At 37.2% G+C, this 24,017-nt stretch overlaps 1 protein-coding gene and 1 pseudogene across 1 annotated transcript in view; one reads left to right on the top strand and one right to left on the bottom strand.

Moving 5' to 3' along the window:
- The window catches only part of TRIM33 (tripartite motif containing 33), a 115,057-nt gene that overhangs the window by 31,456 nt on the left and 59,584 nt on the right, over positions 1-24,017 (top strand). The window contains 3 exon segments of the mRNA XM_017869780.1: positions 18,698-18,816; positions 19,525-19,669; positions 19,837-19,969. Coding sequence (XP_017725269.1) covers positions 18,698-18,816; positions 19,525-19,669; positions 19,837-19,969 — 397 coding nt within the window.
- Positions 9,854-10,856, bottom strand: LOC108528001 (eukaryotic translation initiation factor 2 subunit 2 pseudogene; annotated as a pseudogene).

Raw genomic sequence — 24,017 nt, 5'->3', positions numbered from 1 at the left:
AAGATATGTACTGAATTTTTTATTTTGCATGTACTTTTAATCTGTGTGACATTCTCTCAAATTTTGTTTTTTGGTTTTATAGTTCGCTCTTGAGACTTCTTATTTGTTGAGGCTTTGCCATAGTATTTTATTATTTGAACACTTGTTCCTTTTTATTCTTTGAAAATATTTATAATAGCTGCTTTGAAGTCTTTGTTTTTATTCTCACTTGGCCTTTAGTTTTTTTAGGGCTTTCTTGTGTCTCCATTTGGTATGCGCAGTGTCCCAATTAGCCATATCTGTATAGACAGTTGATCTTAGCCCTTCTGTGACTCTCTAATTTCAAGTTTCTTTGTATTAATGTGGTTAGTCCTCTGCTTGCTCTGTGACCCCAACCCAGGTATAGCAAAACCTGTTCTTTCCAAACAGATACCAGTTTATAGCTGGCAGATCTCATGTTTTCGCATTCACCTCTCTCCCCAGTTGATGCTGCCATGTATGACAGCAAAGTTGCTGTTTTTTGTGGTCAGCCCAATTCTAGTAAAACTACTGATTTTTTAGACCAGACTTCTGGAGAGAATGGGAATCCTCAAGCAAGAGGGCCCTCAAACAAGAGGGCCAGTGCCTTTCATTGCTTTTACCTGAAACTTTAGCAGTTTTTGTAGAATAAGTGTGTCTCATTTTGCATGTCTCATTTGATTCCCAGTGGTCTGAATTAGTTGTTTGCCTTTTTTTCTTTTTGACAGTTTTGTACAGTTTTATACTTTTGTCTTTGAAGAGAGGATTTGCTTTCCATTGTGCCATTATTGGAAGTGGGGCAGCTATTAATTTTTTCTTTTGTACCTTCATTTTGTTGTAAACTTAGCTTTTAAATTTCAGTAGTCTTAAAAAGTAAGTGACATCTCAGGTATTCTGCGTTTTCTAGAACTGCTATGTCCTGTACCATAGCAACTAGTCACTGGTGGTGATTTAATTTTTAGTTATCTAAAATGAAATTTTAAAATTTAGTTGGTTGGTTCCACCAGCCATTTTCCAAGTGCTCAGTGGCCAGTGTTGTATTGAGTACTGCATTGAACAGTGCACATACAGCACTTATCCATTATTGCAGAAAATTCTGTTACACAGTGGTACTCTAAAATCTTTGAGACAAACAGTAACTTGTAATAATAGCTTATATTTTCTGAGTACTTATGTGTGTCACGTTTTATGTGTATAAACATGTGATCTTCCCAACAACCTTTGAGGTAGGTACTATTATCCCTGTTTTGCAAATGGGAAACTAAGAGTCAAAGATTAAGGAATTAATACAAAGCTTAAGGAATTAACAGCTTTGAAGGGGTTGAGATTTAAATCTGTGTAGTCTGGCTCCAGAATCTGTGCCATTAATAATTTTGTATATTGCCTCTTTGATAAATGATGCCTGATTTCTGACTTGACTAGAGAAGCTTTTTTTTTTTTTTTTTTTTTTTAAAGGTTTTGGTAGCTTTAAATGCTGTTTAATGTTTTGGTAAATGATTCTTTTCGTATTTAAGTTGTTTGCTTCTCTTTTTTAGTGTTCTTACTAAAAATGTCTGAATTTTATCATATGCCACTTTAACATTGTTTATATAACCATATAGTTATCTCCTTCAGTTGTTTTGGTATGATTGTTTTGTTAAATTTCTTTCCGTTGAATAATCTTTGCATTCCTGGTAAACCTTAATTGATCATAATTTTTTTTGACAGATTGACAGAATGTTTGCTAATATTTCATTTAGAAATGTAGAGTCAATATGCTAGAGTGGTCTGCAGTTTTCTTCTTTTGCATTGTCTTTGGTAGGTTTTAACAGTAAATCAATGTTGGACTATATAAAATGAATTCGGATTTTCACTCTTTTGTTCTAGATTGGTTCAAATAATAATGGAATGCTGGTTTGTTCTTTAAGCATTACTGTCCTGTATAACTATCTGGATTTTGTATTTTTTTTTTAAATGGCAACTTCTAATCTTTGTATGCTAATATGTCTATTCAAGTTTAATTTTTGTTTTGCTTTTGATGAATCATATTTTACTAGAAAATTGTCCATTTTTGCTAGATTTTAATATTGCTTGCTTTAGAATTACATGGAATATTTTCTGATATAGGCTTAGTAATCTTTTAAAATTTTTTTGCTTTCTCCGTTTTCATTCTGACTTCTGTGTGTTTTTTTCTTCTTCATTATACTCCTAAAGATTTATTTTACTTTTTTCTCAAAAAATTATTTTTAGGTTATCAGTTTTGTTTTCAGTAATGCGTATATTTCAGCTTTTATATTTAATTCTGTGCTCATACTTTTTTTTTTTAATTTGTCAAGGAAAGAACTAAGTTTTATTAGTTTTATTTTTAAACATTTAAAGCTACAGATAGAAATAATAGAGTTGAGTATGAACTGTCTCTGCTGCATTTTTTTCTAGATAGCTTGTAATTTTAGTTTGGATTTCCAGCTGGAATCCATTTTTATTTTGGGTTGTGTGTAGTGATGTTTTTATTCACTTTCACTTTGTAAAGTTTTAAACTTTTACAGGATGGACTGTAAAAATCAGTATCTTTTTAATTGAGAAGTTTTTTTTTTTCTTGTTTTTGGTAGCCGAATACAAGATCAAATTTTTAAGTATTTCACAGACATACCCAAAAATGTATATATTCCAGGAATATATAATAAATAGCTCTTCAATTATTTTATCTGATATTAGAATAGGCACTCCTGCTTTTTTTTTTGTTTTTTAAAAAAGGCCCCCCTTTTTTTTTTTTTTTTTTTTTTTTTTTTTTTTTTTTTTGAGGTGGAATTTTCGCTCCTTTTGCCCAGGCTGGAGTACAGTGGTGGGATCTCAGCTCACCACAACCTCCACCTCCTGGGTTCGAGCAGTTCTCCTGCCTCAGCCTCCTGAGTAGCTGGGATTACAGGCATGTGCCACCACACCCAGCTAATTTTTTTATTTTTAGTAGAGATGCAGTTTCTCCATGTTGGTCAGGCTGGTCTTGAACTCCCTACCTCAGGTGATCTGCCTGCCTTGGCCTCCCAAAGTGCTGGGATTACAGGCATGAGCCACTGCCTCTGGCCTTTTTTTTTTGTAAATAGAGACAAGGTCTTGCTCAGTTGCCCAGGCTACAGTAGAGTGGCATGATCATAGCTCACTGCAGCCTTGAACTCCTGGGCTCAAGCAGTCCTCCTGCTTCAGCCTCTTAAGTAGCTGGGCCTGCAGGCAAATACCACCACATCTGGCTTAATTTTTTTTTTTTTATTTGTAGAAATAGCTTGTTGTGTCACCCAGGCTAGTTTTGAACTCCTGGCCTCAACTGATCCTCCCACCTCAGCCCAGAGTGCTGGGATTAGAGGTGTGAGCCATCGCACCGAGACTCCAGCTCTTACGTAATTACTGTTTCCATGATTTGACTTTCTGTCTTTTTTCTTTCATCCTGTATGTGTCTTTGATTTACCGTGTGTTTCTGTGGTGCAGTGATGTATGCCTGTAATCCCAGCACTTTGGGAGGTTGAAGCGGAAGGATTGCTTGAGGCCAGGAGATTGAGACCCGCCTGGGTGACATAGTGAGACCCTACACAAATTTTAAGCAAATTAATCGAGTGTGATGGTGTATGCCTGTAGTCCTAACTACTTGGGAGGATGAGGCAGGAGGAATGCATAAGCCCAGGAGGTTGAGGCTGCAGTGAGCTATGATTGTGCCGCTGCACTCCAGCCTGGGCTACAGAGACTATATCTGGAAAAAATAAAGTGTGTCTCTGGCAAACAGTATATAGTTAATTTTATCTGCTCTTTATTTTCATTGGGGTGCTTAATTCATTCTCATTTACTATTGTTATTGATATGGTTAGATCTATGGTGATTGTTTTGCTCTTTGTTTTCTGTATAGCTCATGTATTTATTGTTGTTCATTGGTTCCTCCTTATGTTAGATATGAGTTCTAAATTTCTCTTCAAAGAATCAATATGTCAGTATGTTCAATTCTTTGCCTTCTACTTTTAAACTTCCTCGTAAAGCAATCTTTTTCGATCATGTGCTCCACCCTGACTCATTCCAATTACCTGCTCCACCCTGACTCATTCTGATTACCTGCTCCGCCTTGACTCATTCTCTACCATGATTCATTCCGATTTCCTGCTCTGCCATAACCATTTTTCCTGCCAAATCACTCACCCCGTCACTCTCTCTGAATTAGCCAATTGGAATTAGTTTAGCTTTTGTGGTCTAACCCTAGCCAATAGGGGAACGACACAGCAGCAGGGGCCATGTGCATCAGGAATAAGAACACCTTCCCCTCCCTTGTCCAGGTGTGCACTCACCATTGCTCCGTCAGTGAGGGCGCACCCTTCTATAGCAGTAAATCACTTTGCTTAGAAGAAGAAAAAAAAATTTCGTATTCGAGTGCTATTTATTTTGTGGCACCGAAACTTTATTTTTAACACTTATTTGCCTTCTTTTGCGTTATATACCTGTTTTCTGGTGTATAATTTTAACTGCTTCATTGATGTTTTCTCTATGATTTTTGAGTTAATTTCTTAGTGATTACAGTATGCATATTAATTTATCACATTCTACTTCAACTTGACTTCAATAAAACCCAGAACCTTTGCTCCAGTGTGGCTCTCTTCCTTCCCCCACCCCCGCCCTTTTGTGATTGTTATGTATGTTATGTATGTTACATCTATGTGTTATAAACTCAGCAATACTGTGCTGGAGTTACAGTTCTATATACTTTTATTGTTTTTGAAGAAGTTAAGAGAAGAAAGGAAAAATATATTTATAGAATTTCTTATATTAGTCTGCATTTATTTACCATTTCTAGTACTCTTTAATTGCTGTGGATTCCAGTTATGGTTTGGTGGCATGTCCTTGTTCTGTCTAATATACCTCCATTCCTTCTCCTGTTCTTTCTGCTATTATTGTCTGAAGCAACTTTCTTTTAAATAAGGAAAGTGAAAAAGTAGGTTTGTATGTGTTAGACATTTACTTATATGGTTAGCCTTCTTTATAGGCATTTGATATGATCTTTGATGTCACTTTTAAATCTGGAGAACTTTCATTAGGGTTTTTTGTAAGGCAGGTTGAGTAGCAATGAATTCTCCCAGTTTGTGTTTATCTGAATATGTCTTTATTTAATTTTCATTTTTGCAGGTTAGTTTTGATGGATATAGAATTCTTGGTTGGCAGTGTTTTCTTTGTTTTATTTTTTTCTTTCATTTTTAATTGGTTTCCACTTAGGCCAAGTTACCAAAGTTCTTAAATTGATACAGGAAGAATTTTAAAAACTACTTTGAATTATGTCGTTCTACTTGTTAAATATGAGTTCTAAATTTCGCTTTGAAGAATCAATGTCAGTATGTTCAATTCTTTGCCTTCTACTTTTAAACTTCCTCGTAAAACAACTTTTTTCAATCACCTGCTCCACCCTGACTCATTCCAATTACCTGCTCCACCCTAGCTCATTCCAATCACCTGCTCCACCCTAACTCATTCTGATTACCTGCTCCACCCTGACTCATTCCAATCACCTGTTCCACCCTGACTCATTCCGATTACCTGCTCCGCCCTAACTCATTCTCCATCCTGACTCATTCCGATTTCCTGCTCTGCCATAACCATTTTTCCTGCCAAACCTCTCACCCCGTCACTCTCTTTAAATTAGCCAATCAGAATTAGTTTAGCCTTTGCAGTCTAACCCTAGCCAGTAGGGGAATGACACAGCAGTAGGGGCCACCTGCATCAGGAATAAGAACACCTTCCTCTCTCTTGTCCAGGTGTGCACTCACCATTGCTCCATCTGTGAGGGTGTACCCTTCTATAAAAGTATATTGCCTAGCTGAGGAAAAAAGAATTTTTTTTGTTTGTTTTTTTTTGAGACGGAATCTCGCTCTGTCACCCAGACTAGAGTGCAGTGGCGTGATCTCGGCTCACTGCAGGCTCCGCCTCCCGGGTTCATGCCATTCTCCTGCCTCAGCCTCCTGAGTACTGGGACTACAGGCGTCTGCCACCATGCCCGACTAATTTTTTGTATTGTTAGTAGAGATGGGGTTTCACCCTGTTAGCTGGGATGGTCTCGATCGCCTGACCTCGTGATTCACCCGCCTCAGCCTCCCAAAAAAATAAAAAGAAATTTTATATTCGAATGCTATGTCTTTTGTGGCACCAAAACTTCATTTATAACACACTGCCTTCTGAATTTTTTTTTGTTTGTTTCTGCTCAACTCGTTGTTAATCATACTGTTCCCATGAGTTATTTTTCTCTACTCGTCCCATGTCATGAGTTATTTTTCTCTACTCGTCAAAATTTTCTTGTCTTTGACTTTTAACAGTTTAATTGTAACTGTGTATATCTTTAAAGTTAAGTTCATGCTTGTGAATTTTTATAAGAGCCACAAAGGCCAAATATTTTCCTCTGTGTTTTGTTTTTGTTTTTGTTTTCATTTTTAAGACAGGCTCTCATTGTGTGCCCCAGTGGCCCAATCACTGCTTACTGCAGCTTGACCTCCCAGCCTCAGGTGATCCTCCCACCTTAGCCTCCTGAGTAGCTGGGATTACAGGCAGGCGCCACCATGCCTGGCTAATTTTTATTTTTGTAGAGATAGGGTCTCACCATGTTGCCCAGGCTGGTCTCAAACTCCTAGACTAAAGCAAGCTGCCCACTTCTGGCTCCCAAAGTGTTGGGATTACAGGTGTGAGCCACGGCACCTGGCCACCTCTGTATTTTGTTTTCAATTACTTTATTAGGAAATGAGATACACTGTTATATAATATTTTGTATTTTGATAATTCTTAAAATTCCACTTGAAAATATTCTGCTTGAACCACAATATTGTTCCTTAATTAGCAATCATTTCACTTTGGGAAACTGGTCATTTTAAAATTTTATTTCTTAGAATTATTTGGATTATGCTCATAGATGTTGTCAGTAAAATATTTAATTTTTGGAATTTAAGAAAATTGCAGCCAGGTTACATGATTAATGTGAACATAGGAAAACAAAATACTTTTATGTTTCTAAGTTTAAAAATTTTATTCATATATTCAGTGTTTGGGATGCGTAAGTGTTCACATTTTAGGAAGGCAAGATGGTACTTAAGCTTCCAGCATGGTCTGTGGTCGTACCCTATAATCAAATGCCTTAATATTTCTGCATCAGTATTTACACTAAATAGGGTAACTAAAGATATATATAGCTTTATGCCAGTTCAGGTCAGGTTTTTTTCACTAAATGTGTTTTGTAGCTAAACATAACATAATTTTCTGTATTTCAAAAACTGGGTAAGAAAATGTGAGCTTGACAACCATTAAATTTTTTATAAAATAACATGTTTTCCATTTTTGTTTTGCTTTTAGTTTGTGGCTACTATCCTGCATAAATTGCATAATTTGTTTTGACAATTTGTGGACTTTGTCCTTCATTGTTAGACAGTATTCCCATTAGTCCTATTTAATGCTTTTTAAACTTTTACTTAGGTTTATCTAATGCTAATATTCTTCTTGTTTTTTTGTTTGTTTTGCCCTTTCGTTTTGTTTTGTTATTTGCATTTGCTGCTGTATATTTGTTTATCCCTTTTCAGTCCTTTTCTTTTTTTCATGTTTCATATGAAACATTATGTCTAAGTTTCATTAGTAACAGACTACTAATTTGCTTCTTAGGATTGCCATTCTTCAGGTCTTTAATTTTTTTTAATGTGGAAATTGTGTTTATTTAAATCTAGCAGGGCACTTTTTTTTTTTTTTTAAAAGACAGAATCTCTCTCTGTGTCGCCAGGCTGGAGTGCAGTGGCATGATCTTGGCTCACTGCAGTCTCCTGCCTCAGCCTCCCAACTAGCTGGGATTACAGGCGTGTGCCACCACACCCAGCTAATTTTTGTATTTTTAATAGAGACGAGGTTTCACCTTATTGGCCGGGATGGTCTTGATCTCTTGACTTCGTGATCTGTCCACCTTGGCTTTCCAAAGTGCTGAGATTACAGGTGGGAGCCACTGTGCCCAGTCTGCTTTTCTTTCTTATCATTCATATGCTCACTGGACTATCACTTTTAATTTCCTTCAAGAACTTTCCAGGCCGGGCACAGTGGCTCATGCCTGTAGCCCCAACACTTTGCGAGGCCTATGCATGAATATTGCTTGGGCCCAGGAGTTCTAGAACAGCCTGGACAATAATATGAGACCCTGTCTTTACCAAAAAAAATCAAAAAAGTAGCTGAGCATGGTGGCATGAGCCTGTGGTCCCTGCTACATGGGAGGCTAAGGTAGGAATCACTTGAGCCCAGGAAGTTGAAGCTTCAGCAAGCAGTGTTCATGCCATTGCACTCCAGCCTGGGTGATAGAGCAAGACCCTGTCTCAAACAAAACAAAACAAAAACTTTTCCTTTGCATTCACAACTAGGCTAACTGGCACAAGAGTCCTAGCATTTGCTCGTTGTAGCTTTTGACATGCCTTCTCACTAAGGTTAATAATTTCTAGTTTTTTAAAATTTAATGTGGGAGATATTTGACGTTGTTGTTGTTGTTGTTATTGACCAAGTCCTGCTGAATCGAGTCTTCCTTTCAGTTGGACACTTTGAGGCCATTGTAGGGTTATTAATTGGCCTAATTTCAATATTGTTGGGTCTCAGACAGTAGGGGAGCCTGAGAGAGGGAGAGAGACAGGGAATGGCCAATCAGTGAAACAGTCAGAATACATTTATTGATTAAGTTTGCTGTTTTTGTTGGGCGCAGTTTGTGGGACCTCAAAACAATTACAGTAGTAACATGTAAGATCGGAAATCACAGGTCACCAAAATAGATAAATAATAATTTATAAGTTAGGAATATTGCAAAAATTAACAAAATATAACAGAAAGACGCACAGTGAGCACACATTGTAGGAAAAATGGTGTCTACTAATTTGGTTAATGCAGGGTTGCCGAAACCTTCAATTTATGAAAACTCAGTATCTGTGAAGCGATATAAAGCTAAATGCAGTAAAACAAGGTATTCCTGTATATCTTCAAGAATATAAGAAGCCCTAAGAATACCAACAAGTTTTATGATAATAGATATTAGTTATTATATTAGTTTATTATAACAGATATTAGTGTTCTTCGTATACGATTGTAGGTGCATATATGTAGCCATATATGACTATGACTATGACTTCACCTTAAGCCAGCGTCATTCTTAAGTGATAAAATTAACTTTGGAAATACTTACTGACATTATCTAAATATGTGTTACTCTGTGATACTATTTTATAGGATTTAAGCCATTTTTATTATAAATTATTTTAGTTACTTTCTGTATCATATCTCCAAGTTTTCCCTGTATAAAGCAGCATTCTTTATTCTCCCATTATTGACAGGTCATTTTGTCTCTTTTGTTCATTGCCAAGTTTTTTGTAAGAATGGGCAACATACTCAGCATTTCACATCTTCAGCTCCCCATACTCATGCTAATGTCTGTCTGCCACTACCTCCATTGCTATAAAATTTCTTTAGTAAAGATCAGTGACCTGTTGCTCCAGAACATAGTTATTATTTTTTGCCATCATTCCTTTCAGCAAATACATATTGCTTTCTAGATCCCTATTTTTTAAATTTAATTTTCTTGCACTGTTATAAGAACTGATTTATCTTACAGATGCCAATGAACAACTTTGAAAAACACCTCCTTACCCCATATCACATCTCTCAGAGAGAGAAGAGGCAGTGATTATGTCGACAGTTTGAACAGCGGCATCTTGCAAGAATTTCAGACCAACCGACCACTCATCAAAGAATTTGGCAGTTTTTTAATCTTGGTTTTTAATACAACAGTGTATCCATTCTGAAGACAAACCTGTCCCGCCACATCTCCGCAACACACATTGTAAAATTAGTGATTAGCAAATTAGTTAACTTTGGCACAGAGCAGTGCTTGCTTGCCTGTGACAACCTGGAAACTGGTTTTGTACTTGCAACAGAATATCAACAATAAGTTGCTCACTGTAAGAAGCAGAGTTGAGTCTCCTGCAGGTTTGTGTCGGGTGATCAGCATGTATGAAAAGTAAAGTATTCCTCGATATATCTTCTGAATACTTCTTCTGTTTCTGTGGGAATCTTCTTTGATTACAGGTTGGTTATTACCATCTGTAGAACCACTGGTACCCAATTCAGCCAACAAAATTGCAAGATGTTTTGGGCTGATGATGTAATAGTTTACAGGTATCTGTAAAGTTGACAAAATAAGTTTTCTTGGTTCCTACTCAAATGACCTGTGGAGGTTTGAAGACAAATTTCCTTTTCAGCAACCATATCTGGATTATTTTCCCTTATGGTGTTGAACACTCACTTCAGTAGCTCCTTATGTGTATCTGAGACTGCCCTAGCAGGGCCTGTATGATTACTGAATGAGATACCGTCATCGTTTTTGCTATCTTCATCTTCTGGAATTTTGTCTTTCTCTAGTATTTCATCCTTATCTGGGAACTTGACATTCTTCTTTTTCTTCTTTTTATTGCCAAGCGTAATATTAAGGTCATACTCTGGTTCAGCTGGTTCTTGAACATCTTTTCAATCTTAAGATCCTTTACACCTTCTTCAGCTTCATCAACATCAAATATCTTTTTTGTTTTTTTTCTTTTTTTTCTTTTGATTAAAGAAGTTCAAGTCATCTAGATCATCAGAAGCAGCTTTTTCCCTAGTGTTCTCTTCATCAGCTTCCAATTCTTTGTCCCCAGTTGGCTCTGGCTCCGCTTGTTTTGTTTCTAAGGGCTGGGTTTCCTCTGTTTGGGTATCCCCTTCCTCCTCTAACTAAAGGACTGCTGCTGCTGATTTTTCTTCTTGCTCATAGTAGGATCAAAAATCATCTCATCCCCAGACATGGCTGCAGCTCGAATGGGCTAGGCACAGACAGGAAGTCAGACAGATCGGCCCCAGGCCCCAGCAGCAGCACTGCTCCTGCTGTTACCTCTCCCACCACTCTACTCTCTAGGCCCTTATTAATGTGTGCACATAGGGTGGGAATGGAGATGAGTAAGTGATAGGTGCATGGTGGAGAGAGGAACTAGACTTAGGCAGGGTTATACTTCTCCAGTTTGAGGCTTTTGGCACCACTTGTTTCCCTCCAGTTTCTTTTTCCTATTCTTTGGATAATTCATTCCAGTCTTTCACCACTTATCTCACAGGACTCTCTCATCATTTGGACTGGGCTCTGACTTAAGTAATGAGATGCTGTAGGTATAAATTCTCTCAACTCCCATTGCTACCTGAAAATATATCTGTAATTTTTCATTATTTTCTGAGGGAAACTAGAGTGGTGTTGATGACTGAAGCTTTGGAGTGACTGCTTGAGAGTATTGGAAAGAGAAGCTAGGGCTAAATGAGAAGATTATTAGGTCATGCTGAGAGTCAGCTGACTTTAAGCACATTATGTAATTTTAAAAGTAAATTGGTACGGTGGTAACAAGTTAATCATAAATGGTTAATGGAAAAGTAGTTGACCCCGTTTGACTCGTGTTTGTTTTAGTTATACAGACAGATATGTATTTGTGTCCTGGCCTTTGATGTAAAGTGTACTTCTTGTGGTTTGCAGTTGAAAATGTTTGAAAGCTGTCTCCTAAATTCGAGAGCTCTTTTTCTTCTGCTTGACTTGTAAATATTGGTGTAGCAAGGGTTATTGTCCTTGATAATATTCTTCCTCAGCAGTCATAACTGCACTTCACATTTGAGTTATTTACATGCTGGTGGCTCCCTCCACGCCCTTCAGCTCCAGAAATATGTTAGTTAAACACCATTTATCGAAAACTTATTATACTTCTGGCTGAAAATTTATGCATTACCCACACCAGGAACTTGGGAATCATCTAGAATTTCTAATTTATTTCCTCATTGTAACTCTTAGTACTCCTTCATCATACAGTCATTTATTAAGTCCAATTGATACTCTCATTTATCCTCTACATTTCCTTTAATACTGACTTAGTTTAGTCTCTTTTGTTACTAATAGACCAGCATTTTAATTAGAGAAACAGTTTAGCATAATTCTTAAGAGCATGAGCCATAGACACAGACATACTAGTTTCAGATCTTGGCATTTACATCACCACATGAACTTCATAATGTTTCGTGATCTCTCTGAACCTCAATTTTTTCACCTTTAATGTGGGGATAATAATAGAACCTACTTTACAAGGCTGCTATGAGGACTAAATACACTTACACATATAAACTTCTTAAAGAGTTAACTGATCTGGCTGGGTGCAATGGCTCACGCCAGTAATCCCAGCACTTTGGGAGGCCAATGTGAGCAGATCACCTGAGGTCTGGAGTTCGATGCCAGCCTGACTAACATGGAGAAACCCTTTCTGTACTAAAAATACAAAATTAGCCGAGCGTGGTGGCGCACGCCTGTAATTCCAGCTACTCCGGGGGCTGAGGCAAAACAGCTTGAACCTGGGAGGCAGAGGTTGCAGTGAGCTGAGATAGTGCCACTGCACTCCAACCTGGGTAACAAGAGTCCATCTCAAAAAAAAAAAAACTCAGTCTCAAAAAAACAAGAGTTAACTGATCTTATAGTAAAACCTTGTAATTAATGCAAATTTAGATGCAATTTTGTTATGAATAGAACCTGATTCAGCACAGCCCTCATTCTCAAATGGACAGATTAAAGTTCTTATTTGAGTGAGGGCAGAAGTGCAGGGAAGAGCAAAGTTGGCTTGGGAAACATCAGGCAAGGGACATGGCATGACAGAGAGTTCCCACATCCCTAGTAGTTTTATGAGCCAAGCTGAAAAAATGACATCAACTAACAGAGATTCTTAGAATTCTTGTTGGTATTTCAGAACAGTTGTTCTCAGAAAGTATAGCCCACAAAGCTGCAGTGTCAGCATGGCACTGAACTTAGTCTCTGAAATTTATTATTGGCTAGGGGAGCAGGGTTGCACAGATTATTTTACTTTACAACAACTTGACTGTATTTCATGTGATTCAACTTCCAGGTCCTCAGTTACTATGTCATAGCAAGGTTTTACTTTTTTTTTTTTTTCTTTTGAGATGGAGTCTCACTCTGTTGCCCAGGCTGGAGTGCAGTGGCACAATCTCGGCTCACTGCAGGTTCTGCCTCCTGGGTTCAAGCCATTCTCCTGCCTCTGTCTCCCGAGTAGCTGAGACTACAGGCACCCGCCACCACGCCAGGCTAATTTTTTTTGTATGTTTAGTAGAGATGGGGTTTCACTGTGTTAGCCAGGATGGTCTCTATCTCCTGACCTCGTGATCCACCCGCCTTGGCCTCCCAGAGTGCTGGGATTACAGGCATGAGCCACTGTGCCCGGCCTTACTGTATTTTTAATTGACATTTTATACCTTAATTTTTCTTTCATATTATAAGTAAAATGACTCTCTAAAACTTAAGTCTAATTGTAATATAACAAGCTATTGTAGTTTGATATTTTAATTTCATCATTTTAAAATCTCCCAAACTAATAGTTATATATCTTTATATTTACTTTTAGGCCATGCACGTTTAGTAACAACTTTTATTGTTATCTTCGCTAGTTGCTTTTTGCATCTCACTTCTAAATATGTTTCCATTTCCTTAAATATTAGGTTGAACTGTATAAAGTTGCCATATTTGCAAGTCGTAAGTGGTTTAATATTGGCAATTTTATATAGTTTGACGTTACGCTTTACTAGTTCTTATAGAAATGGGCAATACTCATGTCTGAAAATTTTTTATTTGCTTTTACTCTTGAGTAAAGTTTTATTAAGTTATTGAATTCTAGATTGACTGTTCTTTTCCCTCAATGCTTTGAAGATATTATTCCTGTTATCTTTTGGTATTGCCTTTGACTGGTGAGGTCTGCTGTCAGCATGATTGCCTTCTATAACTGTAATTTTTGTTTTCATTCTAGTAGTTAAGAGTTTCTTCTCTTTGTTTCTTAGTTTTCTTATAGTATATCTAGCTGTTTCTGTTTGTCCCACTCAGGACTTGGCTTACAGTCTTGAGGGCTCATTTCTTTGAAAATTCTCATTCATTATGTCTTTAAATAGCATCTCTATTGCTTATCTTCCATGAATTTTTATTTGACTTACGGTAGAGCTTCTCATTTAGTTCTTTAGTTTTCTTACCTTCTCTTTTGCAGTGTCTATTTTTTCTTTTATCTGTACAAATTCTGTATGATTTCTTTTATATCTGTATTCTATCTTGATAATTTTCAGTTGTCTCTTGCTTACCATTTAACCTGTTTTGAGCTTATTCTGTGCTATTTTATTTCTTTTTCAGATCTACCTAGTTTCATAGATTGTTTGGCCCTTTATCACAATTTCATACATATTTGAAATCTTTCAGACTGCTTTATCTATTCATTTAAAATCTGTGGTTTCTAGATTGTTACTTCTTGGTTTATCGTGTTTGTTGACTCACACTGAGATGTTGGGTTCCTCATGTGCATTGAAGTTTTATTGTGTGAACCTATCTTCAGTGGGAGTCCTTACTGTGCTCTGGGTTGGGAGGTGTTCTCATGAGATGGTTTTGTGTTTGTAAGGTTACAGACAACTTTTTTGTTAGTTTCTTGACTTGGCATTTCTGTATCCTGTACAAATGGTACACATTTTGGTAATATATTTATATCTATGCATACAGCTTTTTTGGGGTTCTCTAGGATTGACAAGGGTTTCAGGCTGTAGGACACTAAAAGCGTGCTCCATGCTTTATGAAGGGAGTTGAGTTTCACCTTTTAAACTTTGTTTTCCTGTTCCCAGCAGTGGTACTGTAATAACTCCTGTGACCCACATGCATCAGTTCCTCACCACTTGGGCTTTGGGTTTTCTTTTTGTTTCTGGCACTTCAAAATATTTTCTTCTTCCTTCCAGGGTTAGTTAAGTATTTTTCAAAATATGGTTTAATTTGTTATGTTTTAGCCATTTCTGTGTTTGAGTTCAGGGAATCAATTGGTCTTTCCACACTTGCTTAATCACTCATCTTGAATGGAAGTCCACCAGTCAACTTACTGAAACTAAATTCCACTTAACATTGTAAAGACAAACTACTTTGTAGACTTGTGTATTTTAGCCTTTTAGAAAGAATCTCATCTCCCACTGACCCCTCATCCCCAAATAAAAATGTTAGTAAATTGACATTTAAAAGAAACGAATTCAGTAAGTATGAATGGGTCTCTTAGAACTTGAGTTTTGAATTGATGAAATCACTTCTAGGGACTTTATGCATGAAACTGGTCAGTAGCTTTGGTTTTAGAGTCTGGGTGTCAGTTTTTTTGTATAATGATCAGAACTCATCATAGCAACTAGGACTGAGTGATTAAGTCTGGCACACTCATCTGATGTACACCACCTATAAGGGGAATACATACTCAAATGTAAAGTGGCTCTCATTTTATTTTATTTTATTTTGAGATAGGATCTCTGTTGCCTAGGCTGGCGTACAGTGGTGCAATCTCAGCTCACTGCAGACTCTACCTCCTGGAGTCAAGCAGTCTTCCCACCTCAGCCTCCCAAGTAGCTGGGACTACAGGCACATGCCACCATGCCTGGCTCATTTTTGTATTTTTAGTAGAGGCAGCGTTTTGCCATGTTGCCCAGGCTGGTCTTGAATCCTGGGCTCAAGCGATCTGCCCGCCTTGGCCTCTCAAAATGTTGGGATTACAGGTGTGAGCTACTGTACTTGGCCAGCTCTCATTTTTAGAGCAGACATTTATATAATTTTAAAATTTATTGGTAAATATGGAAGCAGATAGCAACAAGATCCCTAAAGAACCTTCAACTCTTTTGTTTTGGGCGTAAGATACCCTGGCTACTGAGTAATCTGTCAGAGGTAAGTAATCAGTATAGGAGTGGGGTTTGCTGATGTCTGTAGACTTGCATGTATCCCCTTGTGTCTCTTTGGGACTTCTTCATGCCTCGTGACTGAATTCCAAGCTTCTCTGAAATTTTTTTCAGCAAGTTTAAGTCTTACTCAGGTGTATCTTGTTATTCCTATGTACTACGGACTGGGTTTCTTCTGTACTGTTGAGTTATTCTTTTTCATCTAAATTTGCTAAAGTTGCTTACGTACTGATATATGTGCCTTGCTCCTTCTTTCACCCTCATTTTTTGGATCTTGTGTTAATCCTCTAAATTCCTTAATATCATTTTAGTGATGATTTAGACTAAGAAGAAGATGAATTTTTGTCTCCATAAGCTGTGATGTCAGCCTGCTAGATTGAGTTGGAAATTTATAAGAATCTGAGAATTAACTTGTTGAGTTTCAGAAAGTGTAATATAGAACTGTATGGAATAATTCATTTACACAGAACGGATCCTTTCAGAATATTGAATCTCTCTTGCTTATAACATAGAATGTCTCTCCATTTTTTGTGTCCTTCAACAAAAATATTCCTTCATTTAGATGTTGCAAATTTCTCATTAATTTTCTCAGTATTTTACATAGATGTAATTATATACATATAGCTAGAAGGAAAGATAGATATATTTTCTGCTGTCTTTTGTAGCGTCCTATTCTTTTTTCTTTTAATTTGTAAACTTTGTACTTGCTATTATCAGTTTCCTTCTTTCTTAGTTGGGTTGGGGGTCCCCAAGATTAGCCTCAGGAACAGTGATCCACCAGAAGGACCCATAGGATTGAGAAAATTTGTTTTATTATGGTTGCATTTTGTTTTAGTTGAAGACATTATAGTTGAAAGATACAGACTAAAATCAGCAAAGAGAAAAGATACACGGTGCAAAGTCCAAGAGAAAGCAGACCCATGCTTTCAGATGTCCCCAGCAACAATATGGGACAATACACTGGGAGTATTGCCAAGCAGAGAATCTCACCTGAGCCTTGGTGTCTAGATTTTGGAGATCAGTCTCATTGCCATGCAGCCCCCACAGGACTGATAATCAGCTACTGGGACTCCAGTGCACCCAGAGGTCAAACACGGTATGGCTTAAAGCCTCAGGTATACAAAAATACTCTTATCAGGCAGAATTTTCCACGGGCTCAGAGGTCATCTCCCAGGAACCTGTAAAGGGCCAGTCCTGAAGACAGGCCTTTCTTAAGAAGGAATGTGCAGCATTTGAGCAACCCAGGCCTGCCAAGTAAACCCTTTCTTACACACTAGTATATTCATGTTAATTCTTCAAGACCCTATTAAAATGTTATCTTTTTGGTGAAAACTTAACTGATTCACTCTAAGAAGGGTTAGTTACTCTCAGATCTTTGTCCCTACAGTTACTTATACTTCTTTGTAGTTTTATATAATACACTTTCTTAAGAGGTTTTTAATTCATGCTTTCCCAAATGTGAAAATATTTTTCCTTTTCCCCTTTCTTTTCACTTGACTATTTCTTCCTTTGGTTTGAAAATTGTTTTGTATGGTTCCTTTGACCAAGATCTTGTTATTTATTTTATACCATATTTTGGTAAAATAGGAAATATTGAAAAAAACAGTATTGTATTTTAAATCTATAACAAGTTATTTTTTAATTATTATTTTATTTTAAAATTAGAGATGGCATCTCACTATGTTGTCCAGGCTGGCCTCAAACTCCTGGGCTCAAGTGATCGTCCCACTCCCAGTGTTGGGGTTACAGGCATGAGCTACCTCACCCTTCTTTTGGAATGATAAGTTTTATTTATGTTTTCATATTCCATCAGAATGACTATATATGGTACTTCAGTTTGTGTACCACACAACTCGTGGGGACTCAGTTTATATCCCAGTCTTTGGTACTTTCTGTAGTTGTGTACATTATAAACTATAAAAATTATGGGTGAATCTAGAACCCTTCCTGAAAGTATGGATTGTGTCATTTATACTGTATTCTCAATTTCATGGCTGACATGTAGTCAATTTATTGTGTCGACTCTGGTCCTATTTTTCCTTTTTTAGCCTCTGTGTGTTACCTCAACAGTTTATCCATTCTGATAAGTCCTAAAACACTAGCAGGTGAAGGCACAGATGATCTTTCTTCTCATATTAGCATGTATTCAAGTATCTCTAACCAAGTCAGAATTTATAAGATGATAGATTGTGTATTAGTTTTCTGTTGCTGCTGTAACAAAATTACCACAAACTGGGTATCTCAAAACAGCACCTGTCTTATTGTCTTACCATGATGGAGGCCAGCAGTTTGAAATCCCTTTCATTGGACTAAAGTCAAAAGTGGTGGCAGGACTGGTTCCTTCTGGTGGCTCTGGGAGAAAATCCATTTCCTTGTCTCTTTCAGCTTCTAGTGGTTGCCTTTCTTTCTTGGCCTCTGGCTTCTTCCTTCATCTATAAAGCACATCACTCTACTCCCTGTGTCCATTGTTACTGTAATTGCCTTCCACTCTTCTGTAGTCTTGTCTTCCTCTTGCTCCCCCTGAGAAGGTCACTTGATAGCATTTAGGACCCGCTGGACAAACCATCTCCAGAGCCTTAATCACATCTGTAAAGTCCCTTTTGCCATGTAAATTAATATTCATAGATTCCAAAGATCAGGATCTGAATTTCTTTTGGGGCAATTATTCAGCTAACTACATATTGTAATGAGGAAGCACTTTTTGGGAGGCATCATAATGCTTGTTTTTTCTTTTCCTAAATAGAATATCACTTTTACCCAAATGGAATAACTCGCTGGGTTATTTTACTGAGTTCTTGATGCTCATTTCTTTGGTCTTCTCTGTGATGAATTAATGTTCCCATATGGACATCATGCACAATTTATTTATTTATTCCTGAAGAATATTTTAAAATGTTGTTATTTTATGTTGTAGTTGGTGTAATACGGTGCCCAGTATGCCGCCAAGAATGCAGACAGATAGACCTTGTGGATAATTATTTTGTGAAAGACACATCTGAAGCTCCTAGCAGTTCTGATGAAAAATCAGAACAGGTATGCTTCTCAATTTTTCTTTATATTCCTATCTTGATATCAAACTGTAAATTGTAAGAAAAGCATGTTTGGATAGTTAAGTAATATAGGGTGGTTCTGTGGATTCCTGTTTCAAATAGAAAGTTAAAGATAGCTTTCTTATATACTCTCAAACTTAGTTAAATGAGACTAAAGTTATTACTTAAAATATCAAATCTGGGCCGGGCATGGTGGCTCATGCCTGATATCACAGCACTTTGGGAGGCTGGGGTGTGAGGATTGCTTGAGCCCCAGAGTTCGAGACCAGCTTGGGCAATACAGTGAGACCCCATCTCTACAAAAAATAAAAATATTAGCCGGGCGTGGTGGCGTGCGCCTTTAGTCCCAGCTACTTGGGAGGCTGAGGTCGGAGGATTGCTTGAGCCCAGGAAGTTGAGGCTGCAGTGAACCATGATTGCACTACTGCTGTCTGGCGTGGGTGACAGAGCGAGAGCCTGTCTCAAAAAAAAAAAAAGTCAAATCTCCACAGACTTTGTGTTCTGAGACTTAGATTTTTACCTACATGAATTATCTGTAAGGAAAAGGATTTTGTTGAAGATAAATGGATAACAAAATAATTTTATTCTGTGTACAGTGAAATAGTATATTTAAGAACAAGTTTTTTCTTTTTATTTTTTGGATCTACATTTTATATATTTAATTTAGATTAGTACTTATTTCCTCTTTTAGGTATGTACTAGTTGTGAAGACAATGCAAGTGCAGTTGGCTTTTGTGTAGAATGTGGAGAGTGGCTATGTAAGACATGTATCGAAGCACATCAAAGAGTAAAATTTACTAAAGATCACTTGATCAGGAAGAAAGAAGATGTCTCAGGTAAGATAGATGCAGTTGTAATGATTACAATTAACTTCCCTCTTTTACCCCCATAGCATTTTCTACTTATTCTTTATAAACTTTGGATAGCAACATCAATAGGAATTTAGAAAACTAGACACAAATTTTATGTTTAGTTAAAAAATATTTGTTTTATTTTGCTACAGAGTCTGTCGGAGCATCTGGTCAACGCCCTGTTTTCTGCCCTGTACACAAACAAGAACAGTTGAAACTTTTCTGTGAAACATGTGATAGACTGACATGTAGAGACTGTCAGCTATTGGAACACAAAGAACATAGGTACAGAAATCATAATTGCTTACCAGGAAATACTATAAAAAGTGCTTGTAAAAATCATTCTTCTTAAAGCAAATATTGATTATATAAGTTTGTCTCTTTTAAATCTAAATTTTACATATTTTAATTTCTTGAGCAATATATGTTTTGGTAAATTATTTAAAGATTTCCACATTTATATCTAATTGTCTTATGAATGTTTGTTAAAATGTATCATTTTGTAGGTTTGGGTTTACAAGAAGGGAGTTATGTTATTCATTTGTTTGCTACTCCTGTGATTCAAATAAGCTTTTTCTTGGTATCCTATAGTATTTTTGGCTGTAGTCTACAAAAGCAGCATTCCTTTTAACATCAAAGCATAAATACACTGATTTCATGTTACATATGAAATTAGAAAAGCTAGGGATTTATGAAAACTAAGCAGAGTTACTGACCCTCTAATACATACCTTTGTATTTTAACCTTGTACCCTCAGAATTCAATAGTACTCATTTACTATGAGTGTGCTTCATATGAACTTTTGGGAACTGTACTAAAATTTCTAGTCAGTTGTGTGACAATATCCTTCAGTAAATTTCTCTAGCTTCCATGGCATCTGTTTATTACAAGTAAAAAGATGGTGTCACTTACCCATAGTCCAGAATTTTCCAAAGTGTTTTTCAAACAACAGTTTGTATGACTGGATGGGAATAGATTTTATTAATCTATTGCCAAAAATGTCTAAGAGAACTTGGGTTAGCCACACTTAAATGTGTTTCTTAATGATATGATTTCTTAAGAGTTTTTAATTCATTAGAATTCATTGAAGTTTATTAGAGTCTTCTTAAAGAGGGGATACAATATCCTAATCGTCAACAATTATTTCAGCCTTACTTTGTGCCAGGTACTTTTCTGAGTGATGAATATGTATTTAATTCATACCAACTACCCATGAAATTTAGGTACTGGTATTATGACTGTTTTAAATGTGAGAGAACCTACTTACAGAAAGCTGTAGTAATCTGTACAAAGTCTCATAGTAATTGGTAGTACCAGGATTTGAGCACGGGTAGTCAGACTGCAGATCTCTTCTTAACCCATATGCTCATTTTCTTCCGTAGGGTATAGAGAATATAGAATGCAGAATGTCTCAAATTTGACTATATAAAGGTAGTGCTTTTTGTTCTTTTTCAAGGCATCTCTCACAGCTTTACAGTATATTTATTAAATTTTTGTACTCTTAATTTGTTCAGAAATGTCTTAACCTATAACTTGACTGAAATCTTAGATTGTCTGTTAACAGTCTCAGTAAGACATTAGATTACCTTTTTCACAGCTGTAGTCAGATCTTTTTTTGAGTGTTAGATTTCTTGTAGCTTTTTAAGTTGATGGTGAGAGGCAAAAAGAAAAGGAAGATGTTATACTTTTCCTCATTAAAGAATCGCTTCAGCGGCCTTGCCACCTCAAAGTTCAACCATTATCCTTCCCTTTTTACCATTTTCCTTTACCACTTATATCTAAGTCCTTATTATCTCTTGTATAATTTTTTAAAAACCTGTTTTTTCTCCTCCTGTACTCACACAACACAGAGCACTTCTGTGACCATGTGTGTGACCAGTTTCCCTTCATATTGACTGATTCTCACCAGCTTGGTGTCCAATAATTCAGTTCAATTCTGTCGCCATCTACCTGGAGTTAGAGTCAGGTCCCACAGGTTACGGGCTCAGTCCTGCAAACTACCGTTCCACTTCAAATACCAGTCGTAAGTCCCACCTTCTGGTACTTTAAAAAATATATATATATATTTTTAAAAGACAGGTTCTTGCTCTGTCACACAGACTGGAATGCAATGGCATGATCATAGCTCACTGCAGCCTCAAACTCCTGGCCTGAAGCTGTCCTCTCTCCTCAGCCTCCCAAAGTGCTGGGGTTACAGGTATGAGCCACTGAGCTTGTCCCCTGGCCTCTGGTATTCTGAGTGACTTACTGTAAATTGGGGGCGGGACGATTCCCACGACCCCTTCCTTGAGTTTGATCATTTGCTGGAATGGGTCACAGAACTCAGGGAAGCATTTAACTTACTGCCAATTTATTACAAATCACAGCAATTACAACAGTTTAGTTCAAAGATCTTAATTGGTTTTATTTCTGATTTTTAGATTTGAGCAATACCTCATTCCATAAAATAAAACAAGTGTTTCAGTGAACTGAGCAGAGGAGGTTAGTTTTATAGGCAGAGAGGGACTGAAGAAAGCAAAAACAAAGAATAAAAAGTGGATTGGTCTTTTCAAAGTTACTTTCCTAGTAAGGTTGGAGCAGTGCAGAACAATAGAGAAATAACTGATTGGTTAACATCAAATTACCTCAGGTTACCTTTTGTTGTAAGGATTAAAGACAGCACCGTAGGAGAGGTTTACTAAAAAAAAGAAAAAAAAGGGGGGGTTGTTAAAGACAGGGCGCCTCATTATCATACCAATTGAAACTGGCTTATTTGGGAAATTAGGGTGTTATCCCTTTCCTGATTTCTTGGATGGTCTGATAACTCATTTTCAGTTTGATGAACTCAGCATGAGGGACTCCATTTTGATTTTTTTTTTTTTCCATTTCAACAGTTTCAGTGAAAGTTTGTATATAAGATTGCTTTATTCCTGCATCTTCTCATCTTGTTTATTCCTTGTATTTTGGCCTTTTCCTTTCTTACTTGGTGAGATTTGACTTTCTGTTCAAGGATCTTTTTGTGGTCTTTGTCCAATTTTAACCTAGTGATAACCACCATGCTGGGGTGAATGCCTACATGGACAGTTGTGCCATTAGCCTTTTCCCACTGCACCTGTTCAGTGTTGATGATATATTTCTTCCTCTAAACTTTGACTAAATTGCCAGTTTGCTGACCTTTATAGTGTCCTTGCACAATCTGAAATTTATCATCCTTTTGGATGGGCATGGAATGAATGCTGTACTTCTGTCTCAGCTCTTAGGAAAGAGGGGAAGACATAATCGTTCTATGAATGTGGGAAGGTGCATTGAAACACCTTTTGTGGTTCTTGCTTCAGTCAGAAGTCACAAAGGGATTAAACTTTATGTTGGCCACTCTTGCTTCAGCAGTGACTGCAAAGGGGAAGAGAACTATATGTTGCTTCTGGTTCTGTCTGCACTTTGATTTTTAGTGTGATCTGTTGGGGCCTCGTGCAGGAGCTTAGTCCAAAACAATGTCCTCCTGTAATTTTTGTTTAACTATATATATATATGGAGAGAGAGAGATAATTTTTCTTGTTTTTTGAAGAGACGGGGTCTCACTCTGTTGTTCAGGCTGAACTCAGGCTCTTGGGCTCAAGTGATTCTCACACTTCAGTGTCCCACATACCTGGGACTAGAGATGTGCACCACTGTGCCCCACTTGACAATATTTTATTTAATTTTTAAAAAGAGATTAGGTCTTGCTATGTTGCCCAGGCTGGATTTAAACTCTTGGGCTCAAATGATCCTCCTGCCTCAGCCTCCCCAGTAGCTGAGATACAGGTGTGTATTACCATGCCCAGCTCAACAATATTTTAAAGAATACAAATGAACAACTGGATGAAGAGATACATAGGGTGAGGTATGTGGGAAGGGGTGCAGTTTCCACAACCCTCTGTGGTGGATGCATTATCCTCCACGTGTTCAGTAACTGGAAGCTCTCCAACCCTTATTGTTTTGGGTTTTTATGGAGATTCATTATGTAGGGATGCATAATTAAATTGTTGACCATTTGTGATCATGTCAGCTTTCAGCCCTTCTCTCCTCTTCCTAAGTTAGGAAGTAGGGCTGAAAGTTCCAACTCTTTAATTATCTCATTGGTTCCCCTGGCAGCACCCATCCTGATCGGTCTGGGAGCCCCCAGCCATTGGTCATTTTGTTAACATGCAAAAAGATACTTATTTCAGAGATTCTGAGGGTTTTAGGAATTGTATGCCAGGAATAGGGACAGAGAACAAATATATACTGAAATGTCACACATTTCTTCTCTTTTGTTCATGCTTTCATTTTATTTTCTCTGGATGGACTGTTGAAACCATGTCATTGGACTTAAAAG

This window comes from Rhinopithecus bieti, unplaced genomic scaffold, assembly GCF_001698545.2.
Source record: "Rhinopithecus bieti isolate Rb0 unplaced genomic scaffold, ASM169854v2 scaffold_3040, whole genome shotgun sequence".
In the NCBI taxonomy this organism is placed as follows: Eukaryota; Metazoa; Chordata; class Mammalia; order Primates; family Cercopithecidae; genus Rhinopithecus; species Rhinopithecus bieti.
This window is presented reverse-complemented; position numbering and strand designations above follow the sequence as displayed.